General features: G+C 42.0%; 1 protein-coding gene across 1 annotated transcript in view; it reads right to left on the bottom strand.

Annotated features, from left to right (window-relative positions):
- Positions 1 to 24,506, bottom strand: part of SLC9A7 (solute carrier family 9 member A7) — a 77,853-nt gene that overhangs the window by 19,117 nt on the left and 34,230 nt on the right. Inside the window, exons 2-13 of the mRNA XM_087758180.1 lie at positions 23,174 to 23,370; positions 21,756 to 21,833; positions 20,957 to 21,033; positions 19,843 to 19,955; positions 18,399 to 18,504; positions 17,969 to 18,110; positions 13,964 to 14,069; positions 13,519 to 13,607; positions 13,291 to 13,404; positions 10,726 to 10,837; positions 8,648 to 8,801; positions 1,538 to 1,597 (exon numbers count right to left, since the gene is read on the bottom strand). Coding sequence (XP_087614306.1) covers positions 1,538 to 1,597; positions 8,648 to 8,801; positions 10,726 to 10,837; positions 13,291 to 13,404; positions 13,519 to 13,607; positions 13,964 to 14,069; positions 17,969 to 18,110; positions 18,399 to 18,504; positions 19,843 to 19,955; positions 20,957 to 21,033; positions 21,756 to 21,833; positions 23,174 to 23,370 — 1,348 coding nt within the window. The remainder of the gene's footprint in view (positions 1 to 1,537; positions 1,598 to 8,647; positions 8,802 to 10,725; positions 10,838 to 13,290; positions 13,405 to 13,518; positions 13,608 to 13,963; positions 14,070 to 17,968; positions 18,111 to 18,398; positions 18,505 to 19,842; positions 19,956 to 20,956; positions 21,034 to 21,755; positions 21,834 to 23,173; positions 23,371 to 24,506) is intronic.

Raw genomic sequence — 24,506 nt, 5'->3', positions numbered from 1 at the left:
AGCACTGCTAACTCCACCACTAAATCATGTCCTCAAGCACCACGTCTACCCGTCTTTTAAATACCTCCAGGGATGGAGACTCAACCACTTCCCTGGGCAGCCTGTTCCAATGCCTGACTACCCTTTCGGTGAAGAAGTTTTTCCTAATATCCAACCTAAACTTTCCCTGGCCCAGCTTGAGGCCATTTCCTCTCATCCTGTCCCTTGTTACTAGGGAGAAGAGACTGACCCCCACCTCGCTACAACCTGCTTTCAGGTAGTTGTAGGGAGCAATAAGGTCTCCCCTCAGCCTCCTCTTCTCCAGACTAAATAACCCCAGTTCCCTCAGCAGCTCCTTGATAAGACATGTGCTCCAGACCCTTCACCAGCTTTGTTGCCCTCCTCTGGACACGCTCCAGCACCTCAGTGTCCTTCTTGTAGTGAGGGGCCCAAAACTGAACACAGTACTTGAGGTGCGGCCTCACCAGTGCCAAGTACAGGGGCACTATCACCTCCCTAGTCCTGCTGGCCACGCTATTCCTGATACAAGCCAGGATGCCATTGGCCCTCTTGGCCACCTGAGCACACTGCTGGCTCATGTTCAGGCGGCTGTCGACCAACACCCCCAGGTCCTTTTCTGCCAGGCAGCTCTCCAGCCACTCCTCCCCCAGCCTGTAGCGTTGCATGGGGTTGTTGTGACCCAAGTGCAGGACCCAGCACTGAGCCTTGTTGAATCTCATACAGTTGGCCCCGGCCCAGCGATCCAGCTTGTCCAGGTCCCTCTGCAGGGCCTTCCTGCCCTCCAGCAGATCAACACTTCCACCCAACTTGGTGTCATCTGAAAACTCACTGAGGGTGCACTCGATCCCCTCATCCAGATCATCAATGAAGATATTGAACAGGACCGGCCCCAGTACTGAGCCCTGGGGAACACCACTCGTGACCGGCCACCAATTGGAGTTGACTCCATTCACCACCACTCTCTGGGCTCAGCCGTCCAGCCAGTTTATAACCCAGCGTAGAGGGCACCCATCCAAGCCGTGTGCAGCCAGCTTCTCCAGGAGAATGCTGTGGAAGACAGTGTCAAAGGCCTTACTAAAGTCCAAGTAGACAACATCCACAGCCTTCCCCTCATCCACTAAGCGGGTCACCTTGTCAACCTGAACAGTTGTATGAAATAACCCCAAGGAATACTTAAGAATACCTGTGTGATTAAGGATCATAGGATCGCATCCATGATTTATCAGCTTTCAAGTCTTCCCAGGCCAGAGACACTAATTTTTCTTCATTAATTACCCATACACAAGAGTTAAAGGATGTGGTGTTTTGTGTGTTTTGTTGGTTTTTTTTAAGCTAAAGACATGATGAGTGATCCACACTCTCCCAGCTCAAAAGAAGAGAACAGACTCAGAACTGAGGAACGCCTATGGCACTCTGCAGAGAAGGAGAAGCAGCAGCAGCATGCCATAGTATAGAAAAAGAGCACACGCTTAGTGTTATAAAGATGAAGAAAGCCAAGCACCAGGTTAATTTGGTATAAAGGAAAGCACAGTGTCACCTGAAATACAGCCAGCGGCTTTCACTCATCTCTTCCACCGATGGAACATGGTCATCAACTCTGGTACAGTACAAGAATGCAATGTGAGTAACAAAATGTTCATGAGATGGTAGCTTTACAGAGCTCCCTAGCAAAACAAAATAAACCAACAAAAAAGCCTACCCAATCAAAAAAGATAAAGCATACAAGAATAAGAATGACAGAACAATGGGAAAGTGACAAAAATCATAAAAATTATCAACAGCAGCACTTTATGATTGAGATGTCCAGTAATGCTCTTCATTCTTTCAGATTCAGGCTGGTAAAACACCTGTATTCATGACAGGCTACCTTCCCTAGAAAAGTGGATTCAATAGCTCTCAAGAGAGCTGCTACACAGAGACAGACCCAACCTAAAACAATTCCTACCACTTCGGACCTGCGCATGGTCTAGAAGAGAAAAGTCATTAGAGTAAGTCATGACAGAGGCCATCAATACTGCCTAGTTTCAGAGCAGTCCAATACAACTGGCAAAATGTACTAAATCACTCAGTTGGTTTAACTAACCATCTTCAACATAATAAATCTCCAGTCACAGCAGAGTGTGCTTTTACTCATTTCTTTACCTTTTTCAATTATACTTAAAAAAAGAAAAATACAAGTGAAAGCATGTTTGGTTTCTAGTAGTTTCCATGTAAATTCCTTAGCAACTTGTGTTTCCCCCTGCCCCATTTTTCCATACAGGCATGCTACATGAACTATGTATTGCTTATGTGAAATAAAAACCCAGATGATCAGAAATGCACAGAGGCCTCACTTTACAAAGAGCAGGTGTACACATCCTGATTGCAGGCTCCCATCTCGATGAACTAAATGTTTAAGGCCATAGCTTGTGCTACGAACACCACATACTCATCTAATCCTTGAAGGCCAAGGCAAATACCAGACTTCGGATAGATTTGTTTTGGATTTGTGGTTCAATAGTTCTTCTCCAGTACTGACATATACTCCAGGTCAGAGCACTCTGCTCCGAAAGGCCAACACTGAGACAGCTCTGCATACGCAGCAAAAGCTAAAATTAAAAACTGCTCAATAACTTCCCTTCTATGACTTCTTTCTCTTTGCTGTGTCTTTGCCAAGTTAGTATACGGACGTTTTCCCAGATGTCTGTAATGAGTGCAGCATTTTTGGAAAATTTTAGCTATTTTGGAAGAGTTCAACTGTTTCTCAGAAGATGGCTGAGGAAGATAATTCCCACCCTGTGTAAAAAAAATAAAACCTAATCACTAAAAAAACCCAACAACCTTGAATTTTGAAAAGTTGTTTCAGGTTGGTTTTAGGGTGCCTTTGGGTACTCCTTTACTTGGCTTAACCAAGATAATGACTCCTGAAACTGCCTACTGAGGCTTGCCAGAGCTTGGCAGTTAAACCCATATCACCCATGTGCTCTAGACGTATCTCAACCCAGCTCCTACAGGGTCTGAGCCTTCCCCACACTTCTCTCTGGTGTGAATTGCTATATTTCAGAGCACAAGAACAGAGATAAAGAAGCATCTCCCATGCTTACTTCCAGACATCCAAAAGAGAAGGCAACTTCTTTCCTACCAAGGGAAAAACCCAGAGGGGTGAGGCTGAAGGTTCGGTGGCTGCACTGCACCTCCATTAAGAAAGATGCAAGATTGATGACAGGAGATTGGGAAAGAAGGAGGAAGGCGGGAGATACTAGATAGGGAAAGACGACTGGAGAAAACAGTGCAGAAGAAGATATGGTGACAGGAAAAAGCCCACAACGGAGGGCGAGGGACAGCACCTGTGTCTGTGCATCTGCCCTTCAAGGGCAGCAGAGAACAGCTAGAAGGCAGCGAAGGATCCAAGTTCTACAACGATGGAAACAGGCTGCAAAACAGAAGGGTGTAACCTCCTGTCAGACATCCCCCACTCCAGTCCAGAACATAACAGAAGGCTGGATCCCAGCATCAACACTCGCCTCTTGCCATCGCAGCACGCTGAGGCATGGTATTTAAGAAATGCACATTTTATTGTTGGACCACCCCGGGTAATACAATAGAGTATAACCTGAGACTGCCACCAAGCTGTCAGTTTTACCACCATCCCAGAGAGTTAGGTAGTTCACATAGCAGCTGTGTGAGCGTTAGTGTTTCCAGATTTTTTTCAATTTGCTCATTTAAAGAAAAAAAAAATTTAAAAAAATCACTAAACAGAAAACTTAAAAAGATTGTATTTGCAAAGTCAGACATAAGGCAGTAAATATCTAAGTTGACATTGTCTGTGCAGCCTTTAACTTTTACAGTAGAAAGATACTTAAAACATTTTAAATTGAAAGCTATAATGCTTTAAGATTTAGAAAAAGGTTGCTAAGTATAACTGAAATTACTTCATTAAAATAAACAAACTTCCTCATTTGAAGCAGATTATGAAGAAGAGGAAGGCATTAATCTACATGTTGCTTCATTCAACATGAAAAGAATCAGGTCAATAACCTCTAATGAAAAATGGAGAAAACATTATTTTGCAATACAAATGCTAGGAGTTCCCTTTTTTCCTGTGACAGATAAATGAAACGATAAGTCAGCTACTTTTCTGAAAAGAGGAACTTTGCCAGTGGTTTTGATTTACAGGGCTCTCAAGTTTGCTGAAATTGTTAAAACTTCAGGCAGGAAACTGTTCCTTTGTTCTAGTCTCAAAGGATGAGACTACATTTTTAATATCCAAGTCATGCTGTAGGTTCTAAGAAAAAAAAATCTACTACTATAAAAGTAACTGTTTACCACTCTCATGCTTGGATACGTCTCACTGATAGACAGCCAAGAAATTCAAACACATAACATCATGGCTTTAACTCCAGTTTCTGGCGTTAATTTTTAACTTGCTTAGCACCAAGTGGCAGAAACCAAAAGCATCTAAAGATCCCACTATTTTTTACTTGGATTTTGCTGTCATTACCTCATGTTCCCAACCAATTAAGCAGTAAAGTAAAGTTAAATCTGCTACAAACCGTAGGTCTTCTGCTTAGCTGTACATTTAAGCCTGATCAGTGGACCCTGGTACACTGGTAACATACCCTATCTGGAAAGATACCCGGTCTTCTGATTGAGATATTCAGAACAGAGCAAGGGGAGGCAGAGGGCATTTTTGCCTATTTTCCTCCTTATACTGCTTTTTACTTTATCAAAACTTAATTTTCATATTTGCCTGTCTATCCCTCACCTACTTTTAATACATTTCACATCATGGGAGAGAAGAGACCACCAGAAGTAAAGAACAAAGCACGCATCGCAGTTGCTATGCAATTAATGGTGTGGCCAGAGGCATGTGCCTCTGAGCCACAACAAAGCGATTCTGGATCCTTGTGTAGGCATCGCCCCATGTGTGCACACAACTGCCTCCCCGTGAACGTAGTGGTATCAAGCCAGGCTGAAAATCTTGGCTGAAGTCAGCTCTCTAGTACTGTTCCACTTAAATCATGCAGGTACAACCTTAAATAAGACCCTTTGGTGTTGATGCCTGTCTCAGCTCCTCTGACTTGCCCAGTACAACAGACACGTGCCTGCAGTTCCTGGGGACGCAGCTCAGCCCACCACAGCCCACAGGAACTATTGACAGGGCCACCCAGAAACCCCACTGATGGGCAGACCACTACCCACAGGAGTACAGTAACACCATTCTGCCACACAATCAGCAGGCAAGCTAAACCAGCCTAAAGGGTCAGTCAGCTTGGTTGACTCTTCACTGAAGCAGGCCGTTGTCTTCTCCTCACCTCCACACTGCAGCAAGGCCAACTACTTCATGAGGACTTTGTAATGGCTGACTGGCTTTCCGTCTTTCCTTCCACAAAGGCCAAAGTCAACCAGGATACAACTGGTGTGAACTTCACACCAGAGCCGGACTTTTAGGAGTCCACGCAAATCCTGACATTTAAGTCCAACACACAAATGGCATTAGTTTCCTACGTCTCTTCACTTAATCTAGGAAGCAAACCACCTTTTTTCTTTTAACCTCTTTTCTGCCAAATACTCCTGTATGGGAGCACTACTTATTTCCAGCCTCTTGCAATCTAACCTAACGGCCAAGTGCCAAGGCTCAGAAAGCATCCCAGGCCACCCCGGGGACAAGTGACCCACTGCACAGCACTATACACAGTGCTGCTGAGCGAGGCACTGGGACAGCATCTCATCTTCATCTCCTCCCGCCTACCTCTTCCACTGGGTAGAAAGGGATGGAAAAGAGAAAAGCAGCATATTTCTAAAATTCAGCTGGAAACTAATTTGTCCCTTTCTTAAATCTGCAAGGTCAGACAGGACTTCGTGCTTTTCAGCAGAAAGAAGGGCTCTATCACAGAGAGTACTTCAGCAGTTTCTAATTCTCGATCAGCTGCACACGGCTGCCACCTCCTGGCACAAATCTGATTTCATGTGGTCTCAAAAAGCGCGGTCTCCATCACTAATAGAGCAGTGCCTATCAAGGCAGCTGTAGGCAGACCCATGCAGTTCTCTAAAATACTGCCTATGTAGAGTTCCCTTATTTACATGATATCCTTCCCTTAATAGGGAAGTTAACCATTTATTTCCTGTCAACCATGCCAAACAAATGGCAGTTAAAATTACTGCTTACTAGCAAGGGTGGGTAAATCTCCTACAGCTAAACACTCAAAACTATGGTTCGACCAACTGCTTTTTGTCAGCTGCTCCTCTAGGAATGGTATCATCGCCTTTCCAGCTGTTCTGCCTTGTTGGACACATCAATGATTTTTGCAAGTATAGCCTAACCAAAGGGCAAGCCTGGAATGGACACGGTGTTAGCCCTTGCTCCCTTCAGGAACAACCCATCAGCCAGGCTCAGGGACTCTCATTGCTGAACCAGATTAGTCCTGCTACAAGAGTAAGTGCATATGCTTGGATGCTTGCACAAACTGCTTCCTCGGCTCGATGGAGAGGAAAGAAAAGGGGAAAAAAAAATAAGAAGCTGCTACCTCAGAACTAGTTTCCAGTTGGCCAGGAGCTGGGGCCACATGTTAGAACTCAGTCCTGTCCTACTGCTGACAACTGAAGGAGCCCCGTGGCAGAGAGAATGGTTGACTGCACTCAGAAGGTGCCTTCTGATACAGGCAGACTGAACACAATTCCTCTTCACTTAGTTGTTCAGCAGCACATCCTGTCCCTTGCTAGATGACAAGGTTTGAAGGAAATCTTCAGCTATGCTCCCTCAACAAAAGAGGTGCAAGCAGCAGGGCAGAAGGCTCAGGATGCCAGCACCTATGGTGAGAGCTGTTAGAGTCAGTTTTGTTGACCTGGTTGCAGCCATGCTTTGGAAGATGCTTTGGAATCCACTCAAGTGGAGATCAGACAGGGGATATCGTCACACTGGCCACTGCAGAGGCTGCAGGCAGATCTTGGCAGACTTTGCTCAGCCATTGCAAGCAGACTGCAAGCAGCATTCTTACCTGCATACTGCTGGCCAGAACTCATCTCCCGCTCCCTTGTACCCCATGCCTTGGACAGTCTATGCACACTGCCGGTTATGCATACACTGTGCCTGCCCTGCTTGTGGGGGTGTATTAGTACAGTTGTTCCTTATATATCACCATCAGACAGAGATCTCCTCCTGTTGTCAGAGGTGCCAAATGGACAGCTGCACATGGCACCTATTCCAGGTACCTTTTTAAAGTCGCTACATAGCTCTCATGTGGGAACAGAAACCAGTCCGGCTGGGCTCAGAAATATCGTTATGTTGTATCTCACAATCGTTAATGACACAACTGCACTGGAATTGTTTTTGTTGTTGACTTCCCACCAGGTGTTGCATTACCTCTTGTTAGCAACACAGCCTTCGGAGAGCCTGACTATACGGAAGTGATGCTTCTTTCTGGTGTGCTAGCCAAACAGCTGGAACTTGCATTTAAAGACAGTTTTAAAGGACAGAAATGGATTCATTTAGCACCAAAAAAAGGAAATAATGATTTCCCAATGTTTGCTGTTAGTCAGAGCTAAGATACTGTAAATCACTGCTGCAATGCCTGTCTCTGACTGGAAGCATGCTACTTTCAATGAGAAGAGTTCACAAGTGTTTCTGGGAGTCCTACCCATTTTTTTTTTTTGCCAACCTAGAAAGCACCTGCTATCTATTGCCACGAGCAGTTCACTTAAGTTTTCCAAAAGCAGCACCAGTCCCTAAGAACGATCAGTTCTTCCAAAGACTGAAACTGGTTTTACCCGAGATTGTTTTTTCCTATCCTATCACAAGACAATGAGATACAAATCCTAGTTAACTCAATTAGAAAGCAAGACAAAGTAAGCTTTCAAGTGCCAAAGAACACAAATAATTTACACGTGAAAAACACATTGAAGGGTTTGTATAGCATGTATTGTTTTAATTTCACTCTGTTTACCTTCATCCCCCCAACTGCCAAATATTCCACAGAATGGTACCATATGCAGTCTTTAACAATGACTGATTCACGATTCTCTAGCACTTCTGTTGATGAGTATCTTCAAACATGAATGTACTTGCAGCCTGAAAGTACTAAGTATTGGCCAGGATTTACAGACAAATGTCTATAATCATGCTACTTACCATTTTCACAGGTCTCCTCAAAACAGGAGGAAACACGCCCAGAAGACTAGCAGGATCCCATTTATTGCAGTTGTTTAGATAACATCAGGTTTCTTTGGGTAGATGTTTAAAGTGCATTCAGTTTAGCACCACCCACTAAAGACTCTATTTAACTTAAAAAACATAACAGGTCCATTACCGAGAGCCAAAAGACAGGGAAATGTCTTAGTATGAAGAGAAGTTTATATGGGATTAGACAGATTAATTCTTTCTTTTCAATATAGGGGCTGCTGTATCAGGCAACACTATTCCATATCCTTCTGGGCTGACAAGGACCTCGATACCTACTTGCAGAGCATCAGAGAGCTTTAGGCTGAATCCCAGCAGCATCAGTACATTTGCTTCACCAGCCTGCACTAGCACCTTCCTCTATGAAACATAATGTTCTAAATACCTAGAACACCTCTAGCAAGCACCAAGCAAGTTCTGTAGGTCAATGCCTGATTAGCACAGTTGCCACTTGAAAAGTGAAGTTTCCCCAGCATACAGTTGCATACTGACCTGATGTTCAGCCATGACAGCATGGGAGTTGTACCTCCACCAACAATCCACACAGTGAAAAAGACGATGAGGAGAGTTGTTGAGAACATCATTTGATGTGAGTAGGTAGCAGTATCTCGTATAGCCAGAGCAAACGCCATGGCTCCCCTGAGACCTATGCAAAAGAATGAAACAGCAGAGCTTCAGAAGCGCAACCGTGCCTATGTATAACACAGCATCTTTCCTTGCTCCCTCCCTGCCACACAGGCAAAGTGTCAGGCAGAAAGCACTGGGCTCCGGCAGGTGTTAATTCCCTCAGTTTTCCTGATAAATTATGCCCTCGGATGATTTAGAACATAATTTGCCCTGGTAGTTTTCTGTAACTTATAGAATCCACAAGTGCTGAGAAAAGGTGTAAATATTTCCAGACACTAACAGGGAAGAAATGCAGAAACAAACAAGTTGCAGGCAACAGCAAAGTGTATTGTGGAAATCAAGCAGCTCCCTGAATCCAAATGAAAATACACACTTTTCCAGTTGATTCCATAACCGAAGCATAAGTTCTTGATATGAAATTGTTATCAGCTGGAAAAATATTCTAGTTAATAACATGTTCACAGGCAGACTACATTCCCCCTGACTCCCCTGCCAATTATGCAACTCCACTAGCAAGGACAAGCCATGGCATTTGGCCATCTGCAGACTTCTTTAGTGGGGGAATCACAGGATGGTTAAGGTTGGAAGGGACTTCTAGAAGTCATCTGGTCCAACTCCCCTGCTCAAGCAGGGTCACCTGGAGTAGGTTGCCCAGGACCACGTCCAGATGGCTTTTGAATATCTCCAAGGATGGAGACGGCACAACCTCTCTGGGCAACCTGTGCCAGTGCTTGGACACAGTAAAAAGTGTTCCCTGACATTCGGAGGCAACCTCCTGTGTTTCAGTTTGTGCCCCCTGCCTCTGGTCCTGTCACTGGGCACCACTGAAAAGAGCCTGGCTCCCTCTTCTTTACACCCTCTTGCATACAGAGGCATCCCTGGCACTTTTTGAGGATGCACACGTTTAGACACACAAACACACTCCATGATTTGCTTTAAATGACAAACTTAAACAGTTATCTGTGTGACAGAAATCGTAAAGGAGTCTAAGTCAAATATTCTGCTTTCTCCAACTAAGTGGGAGAGGGCACCCATAAATACACCTTGATTTTCTCAGCAGACATCAGTTTCTGCACAATGCTGTCCTGGTTTCAGCTGGGATAGAGTTAATTTTCTTCCTAGTAGCTGGCACAGTGCTGTGTTTTGGATTTAGAATAATATTGATAACACACTGATGTTTTAGTTGTTGCTGAGCAGTGCTTACACCAGTCAAGGACTTTTCAGCTTCCCATGCTCTGCCAGGTGCACAAGAAGCTGGGAGGGGGCACAGCCAGGGGGGCTGGCCCCAACTGGCCACAGGGCTGTTCCATACCGTATGGCATCACGCCCAGTATATAAACTGGGGGGAGTTGGCCAGGAGGCAGCAATCACTGCTCGGGGATGGGCTGGGCATCGGTCAGCAGGCAGTGAGCAACTGCATTGTGCATCACTTGTTTTGTATATTCTATTGTTATTTTCCCTTCCTTTTCTGTCCCATTAAACTGTCTTTCTCTCAACCCATGAGTTTTCTTACTCTTGCTCTTCTGATTCTCTCCCTGCTCCCACTGCAGGTGGGGAAGGAGTGAAGGGCTCTGTGGTGTTTAGCTGCCTGCCAGGTTAAACCACAACAAGCATGTACATCATCTCAGCTACAAATAACCTTCTGGAAGAGATACATCCCAAATCCCCCATCCCCTTCAGATGCACTTCAAATGAAAATACCCTATTCCCAACATGAGGTGACTGCTTACTGCCATCAGCTGGCATTTCAAGATGTCACTCTTCCCAGACATGACACACTTTCTGTAAATGTTGAAAGATACATGATGGCATGCTGCAAGAACCATTAAGCCTTCTATTCAGGATGCACCGATGTGGATTATAAAAGCAGAAGGTAGTACTACAAATTGCTTATGAGTTAAAAAAATAAGATTTTTCGCTTTAGCAAACATTTTTGCTTTTACCTGAAAACATCATCATGTGCTGAAAGTTCCAGCTGATCTTATGCCTTCTGCCCAGATTCAACAAGAAGGAGAGAGGGTAGATGTGTGCAGCTCTGCCCAAAAAGATTGCAATCTGTTCACAGCTGAGGGTTAAGGATTTCACTGTCCTGAGATATGCACTCTTGGGTACCCAGCTCTAACACAAAGCTTCTGTTTTAGTGAGAGGTTTACATCATGATATCAAGTGTTCTTGTTATCTCTGTCTATATAAAACAGACTTTCATCAGTTATGTGCACACAGAACTCATTCCACAGAATGCAAATTTCAACTAATATAACCAAGTTTTTAATGCACAGTGAAATTATACCTAGTATTAAAATTACCAGTTGTACAAATGAAGACTTTACTTTAAAAATTCACACTTTAAACAACTATCAGCACCACCATTCGATTATGTGTTTCAGACCAACAGAAATGCGGTCCTATGTACAGAAGGAAAACCAACAGAAGACCAGCAAGTGGCCACTCCATTACGGCTCCTGCAGAGGCAAAATCTCCTACTGGCTGGCAAGCACTTAAGAGAACAGTTACTAAGATGATAAATCCAAAAGCCACTTGTCAGCACTAGAATGAAGTTCAAAGAGAGTAGTAAAAGAGTATTGCAGAAATTCATGACAGTAGGTGGTAAGCTCATTCCCTCCCTTACTGTGGTATAAAACATCCAGCGGCTCCAGTGAAGAAGCAGAAAGCTGAATACACCCTCCACCATCTAAGGAACACTTTGGGACAAACTAGAGTGATGTGTTGAAATCCTATAAAACACCGACACAACCAGAAGCCCACCAAACACTGATCACTTGCTGCTGGGATAACAACGTTAGAAGAATGAAACAGCTCTCTTATGGAAAAGAAATAAAACCACATAAGAGCTCTAGACACCACTGGGTTGTTGCCATAGCTAATGTAAAGCAATACTGTCAGCAAGAAATTGTGTCTCTAAGAAAATAAGATCTTGATCATCACTTTGTACAAAAAGCTTCATGTAATTATTCCAAACAACTTTTGCAGCAGTCCTTTTGAGGACTGCAGAAATCGGACATCAGAAGCCATCACGACCAATGTATGTAGGAATAATGGCTAGGATTTTGTCAACGATACTGAGGCTTTAGCCCTGCTTTTGCAGTCCAACCTTTCAACAGCTAACGATGCCTCTACATTTCACTCCCACAAGGTGTTAACTCAAAGGGGACAGTAGCTGTTGCAGCAAAACGTGGATGCTAGTACTAGCTGCCCTCCTCACAAAGGTAGAGGAGCACTCAAGAAGCAACAGAGGTTAAGCGCAGTGGTAGAAAAAGATGTGAAAAATGTAATACAAGGTAGGTGGGTAGGAAGAGAAAGGAACAAAATAAATACTGAAAACAAACCCAAGAGATAGCATAACCTGAGACAGAAGGCAACAGCAAAGATGAAAAATTACTACGTTTAGTATATCAGACGCAACTATTCTGTTCACATCTTTATCCGATGGCTGCAGGGCTCTGGAGCATTTTTTAGGTCAGAAGAACGGACATGAGGAGACACAGGAGAAAATGTATTACTGTTTCAGAAAAAAGTAAATGGCCAAAAGAAAATAAAGACAAATGTGATAAATCCCTAGAAGCAGTACAGAGATGAGAGCAAACAGTGGAAAAAAGGAGAGAAAAGAAATACGTTCTGGATTAGGCTATCTTTATATGCCCTTTCACTAGGTTTTATCTCATTGCTGATACCATTACTCCCGCAGCAGGCAGAGAGAAATCAAGACTGGAAGACTAGTTCCTACTGCTTCATGCACACTTTTAATTGCCCTGAATTTCCAATCAGCCAGGAATATAGTGAAGAAATAGGTACATAAGCTATTTCAACAGGGGTGGGGTGCAGAGAGGAATCTAGTGATTCCCAGCTTACATGAGTGTGACTTACACAAAAATGTTCAGTTCTGAGGAATTCAAGAGCCAGGTACTAAGTCAGCCAGGGACAATGGGAACTGGATACCCACCTCCAACACCAGCACCTTTCAGCAGCGTGTACCCTTCATGTCATGGTTTGCACCACAGCTCAGTTCCTTCCTCCTCCCATCACCTGAGAACTTGACCTCTGCCTTGGGGGCACTGCTCAAAAACATTTTTTTTGCCCATGATTCTCTTTATTTACTTCAGGTTTTATGCTTTCTTTAAGGGATCGTTGGAAGTGAAGAGAAAAAATGAATCCTTTCTAGGTCCCTGAAGTTCAAACACAAGAGCAACACAAGCACTGCTGACTGTCAATAAGCCAAGTCACACAGTAAAGCGCATTCATTTATTTATCTGCCAAAATTATACGACTTCTAGCACTTGCTCAGCTACAGAGCCAACAACTGTGTGGCGCAGAGGCCTTAGGGATTTGATGTAAGGGGTAACCAAAGATTGTTTTCAAAATTCTTGTACCTGCAAGACATGAGGGGAACTCAGGTCAGCCGCTATCCTCTATTTGGTAAAGCCAACAGACACCACTACTTTTCAGGCACATAAGATAAGAGAAACCTCACACAAAGTGAAAAAGGATACAAAAGCTCCAATGATGAAAACTGGGCTGAATATGTGTTTCTGGAAAGTAAACAGTGCCAAACCCATATAAGAAAATATGAAGTTCTCTGCCAGGAAGTGCAATACCTCAAAGAGCTAGGGAGAAAACAGTCACATGTTAACGACCAAGCAATAAAGCTGCTTTTCAAAAACAATCATACACAGAATACTACAGCAATACAGTGTACAAAAGGTGGAAGACACTCTTGCCTGCTTAGTGCGACTTCTTGATTCAACTGACAAATTATTGTATGTATAATGCGCCTGGGTAATTCCACAGAAGAGGACAGCCACCACACCTGTGAACAGAATCACATGTAAAAATCATCCTGTTTACTGTATGAGCTCAACACATTTACCTTCCTCAAGTTCTATTAAATTTATACATCATCCTTAACCTTGAGATTTTATGAACCTTATTTTCAACTGAGTTAGATTCCAGGGTGAAATCAGGGGGGAGTTGGCGTGTGAATCAAACCAGTGCTTTTAGAAGCCACACAGCGAGCTGCACCTTCGATGGCATTGTACAGAACACAGAAAAGCTTAAGCACCAACACCTTGTTTCTCATCGGAAGGTTTCAGCAAGAAAGTGGAAAAAGGGCTGCTAAGACAGACAGGACTTCTGTCTCCATGTGCTTGAATCCCATCAACTCACCAGTAAATCCACAAGCTTCTGCAAGCAAGAAAGTGCTCCAGGACATCAAGAAGAAGAGAGCTGTTTCCAGCAGGGGGAAGCAGTGCAACTTTGTAAACTTCGTCACGTTAAGTCGTTTGTTAAGGGATCAAAAAACAAATCCTTTGGCTTCTCTGTACCCAGTATTTATGAAAAACACTTACGCACTAACAACCAACACTAGCTGGAAAACAAAACACTTTTAGTGCTGAAAAACATCAATTTCATCACATCAAGACAAACTCCAGAATCAAGGTCTCCCCTTGCAACAGTCAGTTTTGGATATTTTTGCTGCATATCCATGGCGTAACTGTGGCTCCACCTGTTTGAGATAATATCTTACTCTATGCCACATTCCCCTGCACAGTGCCAGCAGAGAAGGTATATATACCTGGCGTTCCTTTTAAAATGTGTGTCTTGGGGTTTGTTTTTTTGTTTTGTTTTGGGTTTAGTGTGTGTCATCTTATGCCCTCCCCCCCCCCATCTTTAAATAAAGCATAAAATACATTCAGAAGCATTTAATTCACAAGGCTGTTCTTGACTACAGCAACCCTAAGATGAAGTAGCTTTACCAGAATTTTCCTGCTCAGATTTGTTGACAAGTCTTTTTCAGCAAGCACGGCTACTTCTGTACTTCTGAGGCAAAACAGAAATTATGCCTACAACAAAATATATTTCTTCTCCCTGTGTTGATATGTTTTAGAGTAAAAGCCAACTCAATCACAGCAGCTCAGTCTTTCAATGGGAAGAAAAAACAAGTTCATTTTCCAGAGGTGAGCAAAACTTGAGGAACGTCAAACACACACTGAATTAACAGTTCACAGAGCTACTGAAGAAACGGAACAGATTTCAGTAGTGTTAAATATAGCTCTTCACATACTACAAAAAAGCCGTTCACGTATTTATAGAATTTCCCTCCCCACCCCCCCCCATTACTACTCTGGTAGCAGGTAAACACTGAAGGGCTCACTGTACCTGAGGTGCAGACAGCTATGTGCAACTCTACTAGAAGACACAGAAAGAAACCACGTGCTAACAGGGGTGGTAGAGAGATCCCTGGTCTTTCTGAAACCTGACAACTAGCACAGTCTTCTCTTAAATCCAAGTGGGAGGGCAGCAAGAGCACAGCAAGGACACTTCATATGAGCAGGAGAAAGTGCTTACTGTTTGAAGGCAATCAATGGCCACATCAAGGCTGCGCCATCATCCACCATTGCTCTCCATGTGTAACACAGCTGCATCCTGGGCTCTCTGTAGCACTACACAATCTAAAGCTAATGGCAGCCCTGCTGCTTGGGGAGTCATGGCTCAATATGGGATAGGGATGTTAAAAGCAATGAGCAGCACTGCTTTTCACAAGGAAATTCACAGGCCCTGGGTGGTCCAGGGCTCACAGCACTCTTGGCTGCCTCCTGCAAGCAGCAGTCAGGCAGCCCAGAAGACTCAGCGGAAACAGTCTCCTGTGGGCTTTATCACAGAATACGGCATTCACAACAAACCACAAGTGATTAACACCCTGCTTTGTCAGAAGGCTGCACTCTAAACCAAAGCGCAAACCATGATAAAAAAAAAAAAATATATATATATATACATATCTCCATGACAGTTGACATTACACCAAATATAAAACTCAGCATTTTTTTTAAACAGCTGTTATTCTCCTCACAGTCACTTGTCCATATAAACCACCTCTCTAAAACTTTTGAGGATGTACTGTTACACTGAGCTAGATTATTTTTTTCCCCTTCTAAACAGACCCATTCTTTAACTTCGTGCTTCTGAAGCAGCAACATCCACCAGAGCAACAACTAAAACCCGTCTTCCCACAGAGCACTCGGATAATCCCACCACAAGTGTATCCCACTGCCTCGCGCAAGAGGCATTCATGAATGTTTGGGAAACTGGATAGCCACAGTCACTCCACGGGAGAGGAAGAGGTTGAACCTTGTTCCCCTGAAGTTAGGCAAGAGCCCTTGTCAGAACAGATTCCCCATTTCCAGTCTTTTCTGGCAGCTTTGTGAATGAAACTCTTTATTCCCCTTGCTGCTATTGTAACTAGCCATACCAAAACATTTCACTAAATCTGAAGTGAAAACCTGTGCTCATCAATCTGGAGTAAGAGGAGGGTGAGAGAAAGGAAAGGAAAAAAAAATCATCTTATTATTTCATATAATAATTGACCAAATTGAAGTGTTAATTCAATTTAAATTATTATTTGTTTGTTTTCTTAACTTAAACATTAAAGGAAAGATAACTTTCTTTCTTTATTCCTTAGGCATGGCCTTCTGCTTCACTTCATTTCAACCAGGCAGATTCTGCAATTTAGAAAGAAAATACAAAGTGGTACAATACCTTAACTGTTATAAAAATAACCGCAGACAGTGAGGCCAAGACAGCTTGCTGAAAGCCAGAACAAGTCCATGTATATTATCTGCATCACATTTGGAAACTAAGCGATCTGTCTGTTTTCAAAGGACAATGCATGACTGCATGAAACCCCTCACCTGTAGAGAGGTACAGTTATAGGTACTTCACAGCTACAGGAACAACACTCTATTCACTTCATTCATGACGTAACTTATGGGTTCTAACCAGCTATGAAGCGTAAAATGCAAATTTATGGTTTGCTTCTACAGTACTGCATGACATTAAGTATTTTTCCAAAAGAAAATAGTTAAAATTTTATAACTGAGCAACAATTTAGGGATTTTTGTTGTGTTTTGTTGTTTTCTTTTTAAAAAGAACCAAACTAACCACCACAACAACCCACAGAGGCTGTTTTCTGAACAGCCTCCCCACTCCCAGCGTCATGCACCCTCCTGAGCACAAACATTAAAAACAGCAAGAACCAATTGCTGCTTCAGAAGCATGATTTTACAAAATGGATCTGAATGCAGTTCAGCTGTAATTAGTAGCCAACCAGCAAGCCAAAAACCACAGCAACAGTATTTGATCAGCTAAAGCTATAGATGGCCAGTAGCCTAAAAGCCAGATGAAGAGTCATGGTTCTGGACCACATCGACTGCAGAACAGTGGAACTGGAAGACCGAACATAAAGCATCACAGCACATCTACCCCTTATACCTGAAGGGTTACCATTATGCAGACATATATCGGACAAATCTGCACAGTGTGTATATAACAAGACACAGTTGAGACATTATTCCTTAAGATGAAGAATCACGGGGTTCATGTTTATTGTATAAAATATCACATTCTACCCCTTTTAGATCAGTTTTCAGAAACCTAGGTGGATCAAAGCAATCTAGGATGTGTACAAATATACTAGCTGGTCTAAAAGCAGAGAATTTGAATTTTTCCCCTCAAGAAGCATGACAATTTCTGGAGCAGTTCAGGCTTAATAAGGTCTACTACCTCAGCCTAAAACAAAACCCACACAGATCGCTTGCTGAGCGCCTCAGAGTTCTAATCAAACAGTAGCAGTAAGCTTCAAGCGAGCAGGACAGGTCATGCAAAGCACATCATGTTATGATGTTAACTCTGGTAGAGATACAGTCTTATCCAAGACAGATGACATCAGATTTCCAGCAGAAAGGTTAAATGCAGAACTCTCAGAAAGAACCCTGTGGGGTCAGAAATAGCTATTAATGATTATTCTGACAACAGAATCAAACACCAGTTATCATATGAGATGTCTTTCAAGCTTAATAATAAAAAAAACATTTTTTTATTTCCTAAAAAAACCCTGAATATTAGGACATGCCCATTTAGGGCCTCCCCTTGGCTTGGAGCATGCATGAACATCAGTAAAATTCCTAGTGTGGCCACAGTTATATTGGAAAGAGGTGATTTCTGTGGGTACTTATACACCTTTCTATAGACAAAGGTTACATGAATACTGAGCACATCTTCACACTCGGATTAAAACAAGCTAGTGTCAACATTGCTATAGTTGGAAACAGGTGAGCTCTGTTAGTACCCAAATGTAGCATCTAGTCTGGAAGAGCTAAATGTGAAAAAGGATATCAGAGCTGTCACAACCCCTGTCACTGCTCCCATCATGAAAGAACCACTGAATATTCCCAGGAAAACACCAACACACTTGAAAAACGCTGCTGCATCAAAAGCATGGGTATTTTCACCTGTTGGCTGGTAGGCAACTATAGATCTAGAAAGAGATTAACACAATGAGAAGTTAGAAGTAGCATCAGAAAAGTTTTATTCCCTAACAGCAACACCTGAGCAACAGAAGAGACAATCCCCTACTGAAGGCAAATTTGCCTTTCTGGTGTACGTATGCCTGAGGGATCTTGGCAAATGTTTGCAATGTTTATTAATTCAGTTCAAGACAATTCATTTAAATTCAAAATAACATTTCTCAGAAAAAGCATTTATTTTAGACAAATACCAAAAGCAATTAAGTGATTTCAGAGTAGAAATTTAGATGGTTACTTACGAAGATAATACAATGGCAACAGCGTCATTCAACACGCTCTCCCCAAACAGAAGGGCATAGAGATCGACATCAGCATGCAGCTCATTAAATATTGCTAGCACGGTAACTACAGAAAGAAAAGAGAAAAACACACTGTCTGACTTCAGGAGCAACTGCGTGAGCTGACGGAGCAGACTTTCCAGTTTGCCTAAAGCAACAAAACCCAGGAATTGAAGTACAGGATCAAAATTAAACTGGGAAACAGACTAGTCATGTTTATCCAGGTAAGCAATTCCACCATCAGTTTTAGGAGGCGGCTTTGTTGTCCTTCCATCTGCACAGTGTTTATAGGAAAGGCCCCATGATCAAGGGACATAGGGCAGACAAAGCACTTCTACCAAAGCCATGATTTTTTTTGTAGAACATGTTCCATATAAGATAATCAACAAAACATTGTGCAGCTCTTACTACTTTTAAAGGCTGTATGGATTGTTGACATAGCTTTATTATTTCAGCCACTGTAAAATAGTGCTAATAATCCTAAGTGTTCCCCAAATCATACACTATGCCACAGGAGTGTGCATTTGCACAGAATTTGAAAAGGGCAAGACTGCTAAATATTTATAACCATCCTTTCATGAAACTTCAGTCTGAAATGGAAGACCATGATCTTGAAGATGTTCCCATATATGAGCTTCAAAAAAATCACATGGTGATTTTTTGCATAAATTGTGTGTAACCACCAGCTGTTCAGAGCTCAGCTCAATTGCAGGAGCTACTTCCCATTTTCACACAAATCACCACCGAGCACCTCAAATAAGCTGTTTTAAATGTCAAGCTTCATACTTCACTCCCTTCCCTGGCCCCGACAGCTGACACCAGCTCTCCAGACTGACCCATCAAGCAGAGACACCTACGTGAGCCTGCTGGACTTTGAAGGATTACTAGATTATTTTGGCAAAAGCTCAAATTACTTTGCCAGAAGAGCATTCTTCTGCTTAAACTTGTAAAACATGAAGTTCATTTGAAGGAGAAAAAAAAAATTCCCCACACCTAAAAGCCTCAAATATTGCTCTTAAATTACCCAATGTCCCAAGCAACGTAGCTAAAGAAGGAAGTCTTGCTATCCAGACAATGTAATAATTTCATCTATTTGCAGGCTTAAACTTGATGCACACTAAACAAAAAACCTACTGGGGAGAAAAAAAAATATTTGAAGTATTTGAACAGGAAAGTTACATTTTTCCCCCAAACATACCATCGTGTCATACCAGTCCAGCACCAAACCGACAAAGAACAGCTTTCACAACACTCAGAATTTGTACGCATTTCAGAGGAGAGGATCAGAGAAACTAGCATAACATAACTGAAAATAAAGTGCTGTTAATATCTTCATGCTATGCATCCAACAATCCTAGCAATAGGATTATTTTGGAAGGTTATTAAAAAATGTTCAGCAAGCTACCTGGATCAGTGGCAGATATTATCGCTCCAAAGAGGAGGCAGTCTGTATAATAGAATTTATCAGAGAGCTGACCCACCAACTTCATTAGTTTCACAACCCCATACATGAGATTCCTGAAGAGAAAGAGGATAAAACAGTCCAAGTCAAACAAGTTGGTGCATTTCAGACAGGCAAAGGAAAAGCACAAGCAACAATATTTCAGGCAGGCTTGGTTATGCTACAGCTCTGTGGGACACGGCCCATTTAACACTAAGCTCTCAGAATTAATTTTCCTCTTTTCCCTATGGACTGAGTCAGGTGATACACGATCCAGAAAATAAAAATTTAAAACCAGTAAGCAAAGCGTGAAATCTGTTTGCACAACTAGTACACAGAATCTACAGGTTGCTTCCTTTTTCCACCAAAGGGGACATTTTCCTGCTCAAAATTCACCTCAGTATTGCTTCATCCAACACAGTACATAGGCCAAAAGCTCTGAGCTCAGAGTAGCCTTCAAAATATTTCTCTAGCAGAATTCTTTGAGAGACAAAGGAAGGTCACCTATGCAATTCAGGATATCTGTGTTTCAGAATATCCATACACCAGACACAGTAATATTAGCAGCATAAGAGATTGTATGCAAGTAAACCGACACGACTAGCTACCTTAAACTAAATGTGTGTGTACATACACACACAAAATTATACATATACACACATATGCAGAGAGAGAGAGCACATGCATGCATGTGGGCATTGAAAGGGACATGTCTAAAAGTCTGATAGCTAAAATTCTGTTACAAGTAGCATCCACAATTCAAGTTAAATCAATTCCAGTAAGAGTCTAACAAGGTTTTGTTTTGGAGTGGACCATTACATCAAAAACTCAACTCCGCTGTTCAGTACTGTGGACTTGCCAAGTGATTCAAACTTGACAATATCATTTCAAGGGACAGTATTGTTTAAAGGCGGGATAAATCTCAGCAAAAGTTACATTTGTGTTTTGTCTGGAGGATACACAAATAAAATCCTCAAACAAACAAATTACAAAATTGAGGCAATCTGGAACGCTCAACATATACTTAATCAACTTAAACTTTAGTATAGAAAGGAATGATACCACAGAGTTCACTTACCCAATAATAAAACAAGAGACTGCTGTTCCTAAAAACGCGTAAGCCAAAATGGACCCCAAATTCCTGAAAAAGTGTCTCTGCATAGGAAAGATGTTTACATGCTTATTTAAAACTAGTTATATCACCTGTTCAAAAACATACAGCACTTTATACTACACTTGCATTAATACACAGAAACACCCCTCCATTTCAAAGAAATGCTTCCATTACTCCAATGTAAATTCTGTCCAACTTCAATAAATTGAATAAACCAAATCTGAATCGTGTATTAAATCCTACATGGAGCTTATTGACAGGAAGCTTTCCACACAGATGTTTTCATAAGAGATGTAAGAGGTAGCTGCAAAACTGAAACACAGCACCAATTCATGGTATCTTCAAGAGAGAGAAGAATCTGGGCCCTTCTGCCATTCAGCAGCTGGCACATCCCCACAGGGATTCAGGTTTGGGTCTACTTCTCAGCATAGTTTACTGCATTTTGGACATTTGAGAAGGACCAAAACAATTCATAGCAGGACATCTTTTAATTTAAATGAAATTAATGTTAACCTCTGGCAATGTTCAAAGGAAAACAAATCAGCAAGATTAAATAGAGTTTAATGTGTTTATAGTAAAAAGCACATGTATTTTCTCTTAAAACAATATGACCTAACCATCTATGGAGGTCATGAGATTTTTCTAACTGCCATAAAAAAAATATGCTTGAAATGCAGACTGTACTCCATTTCATGAACAAATCAGCAGTCTCACATTAAAGAAAGAAAAAAGGCTATACTCCTCAGAAAAATATTACACTTACTTTCTTCAGGCTATAACCAGCATGAAAAATAATAGGAGGCAACAGAATGTTGAAAAAAACTTCTGGGTCAAACGTTACCTAAAAAATAAAACATGAAACTTCAATTAGAAACAGACATACACAAATTGTTAGGTCTTTTTCCCCTTTTATTTTCTCACAACTGCCATTTTTGATTGTTGAAATAGCAAACAACTGGCTAAGTTGACCCTCCAAAATACTGGCCAGCTCTATACATATACAGCAGCAAAAAGCAGCAGCTCTTCATGGTAAACAGCATCTAGAAAAAACAGACATTACATCCATCACCAATGATAGTCTTGCAGTAGTCCCAAACACAGTCCCCTTTTTAAATTAAAAAATTCTAATAGAAATTATTGGAGAAGATATCTCTTTTTGCGATAAGTTATATTAATATATATTTGCAGATAAGATGCTATTTAAGCTTTCCCTCTGCGCCCCTCAAGTCTAGCCCCTGCACAGCTGTTGTAAGCCAATCAAGTCAGATACAAGACTGGTTTTCAGGAACTGGGATCATCCATCACTTCCACGTATTTCAGTGGAAGCTCCAGATATTCATGAAAGACTACACTAGAGTAAGGAACAAAAAACAACATTTGAAATCCAAACAGAAGACCTGCACACATGTGAGACTAACTAGGCTCTCTTCACCCCTGTCTAAGCACAGGTTAGAAGACAAACACAAGTGTGCACTCCCAGAATATGATTCATTTCAGCTAACTTTAAATATCTATAGCAGACAGGTACGTATAAACAGCCACCTAAGCTCTCTTCATAGTCAGCAGAAAGAAGGATTTTTAGGTTACAAGCCTAAAATCTCAATCCTATACTTCAAAGTCTAGCTTTGATACACACAAAAGGTGGTTAATTCCTGACACTGAATAGAATAAGAAGCCAAATAGCAGATCTAAGTAACAATTAATAGATGAATTTCACTTCCAATACAAGACTGTCTCATTTGGTGGATTATAGGGACATAAGCAGTAACTATTTCCTGACGATAAACAGATTAAAAAACCCTAGGAAAAAAAAAAACCAAAAACACTGAGAAACAATCATTTTTCACTAAGAAAAGATCATGTTCCTTATATTGTATTATACAAGGCAGCATCAGGCTTTTTTTTGTTCAGCTGGTCTTCGTGAATTCTAGACATTAGAAACATACATTAAGTCTTCAAACAGCAGCCAAGGGCTTTGGGAAAGCACTACATACATGCAACGGAGCACAGTTGTGCCAGCAGCAATATAATACAGAAGGTGATTTTGAATTAAGCATTGAAGTGCTGTTACTATCAGGAATACAGACACTTGGTACTACCCAACATTCAAATGGGATGGTGTGGGGAGGAGGGAGGGAAGCACAGCTAAAGGAGAAACACTCAGAAATGGTCTACCCTCACCTTTCGCAACATGTCGTTTTGCTCCACATTGTGGATCTTCCCAGGGCTTATTTCCCCTTTGAGCGTATACTCAAAGAACTTCCCACTGACGTTGACCAGCAGGGTTGTAAACGGCCTGTCCTGCGAGCAGCTGAATGGCTTGTCATGGCCACTGGTAGAGGGAGTCCCATATCTCAAGATGACACCAACTATGAGTCCTGGAAGAGAGTTAAAAATCCATGAGGCTGATTTGCTACTCTTGTACTTAAGTTTCTAGTTTCAAATAACATTCAAGGTATAATGATGAGCCTTACAAGTGTACATGCTTCATAAACATTTTGCAGTGAATCATCACTATCAGTTTCCTGCAGAGGAAGAGAGGCCCGAAGCACACCAAAACTACAGATGAATTTATACAATCTGGTATCAGCCTGAAGTGACAAACAAAATACTCAGGTTTGTGTTTTGTCTTCCTCGCCCTCATTCACACCTCTAACACGTAAACCCCGAGTTGCACGAGAGGCTAAACACTAGGACACATGAAATACATGTCACCTGCCTAAGGACAGAACTGAGTAGATGCACCATGGCCGGCAAATAAAGACCGCCGAAAACATGTGGCCACACCTGAGCTGGAACAGTGATGTTTGCCACAATATTTTACAGCTGCAGCAAGGATGCAGCTTTTTTGCCTGGCAATTCTAAGCAAGCAACCAATGTTTGTTGCACAATCTCCTGCGTACCCTGCAAACTTTGCAACTAAAATTCGGATGACATGCACAAAGAAGCCAGCTATGTGACTTTTGCAAGCATTTTCCACATTTCACAGAAACAAAAATAAAGTAAGGTAAAAAAATGAACAACCATAAGAGACCTGAGATTCAGGAACATAAGAATTACTCAGCCAGCCTAGATAAAATCCAACCAGAAAACCCTATCAATAATAGATGCATCAAACACAATGACAGAAAATAATTTGTAACCTAATGGAAGGGCCATGCCAGGAGGCTGCCAAAGCACAAGGTTTTAACTGAGCACCGTTCCTTTTACAATGTACTAAGAAAAGAACAAGACTCCAGTTCTGCACAGAGAACATACAAAGGCAGTCAAAGTGGTTTTGGTCTGGTAAGTAAACAAATTGATACCCACTTACTTACTAAAGGCTCCCCTGTCACCTTAGGATGATCTGCGATTTAATCCTTGTTCCAGACAACTGCGAGATGAAGATGGATGTTTGATCGTTTTGTTGACAAGTCAGTAGTCAATGCTGGTTTTGCTCCCTGTGACCCTCACTCTGCATCCATAGATCTGTTTCCCCAGATGGTAAATGAAGATAACAGGTAAGAACTAGAGA

The sequence above is a fragment of the Nipponia nippon genome, unplaced genomic scaffold (genome assembly GCF_047370975.1).
Source record: "Nipponia nippon isolate SJK-2023a ecotype South Korea unplaced genomic scaffold, ASM4737097v1 scaffold_2, whole genome shotgun sequence".
NCBI classification, from domain to species: Eukaryota; Metazoa; Chordata; class Aves; order Pelecaniformes; family Threskiornithidae; genus Nipponia; species Nipponia nippon.
Note: the sequence above shows the minus strand (reverse complement) of the source record. Positions and strands in the feature narration are given on the sequence as shown.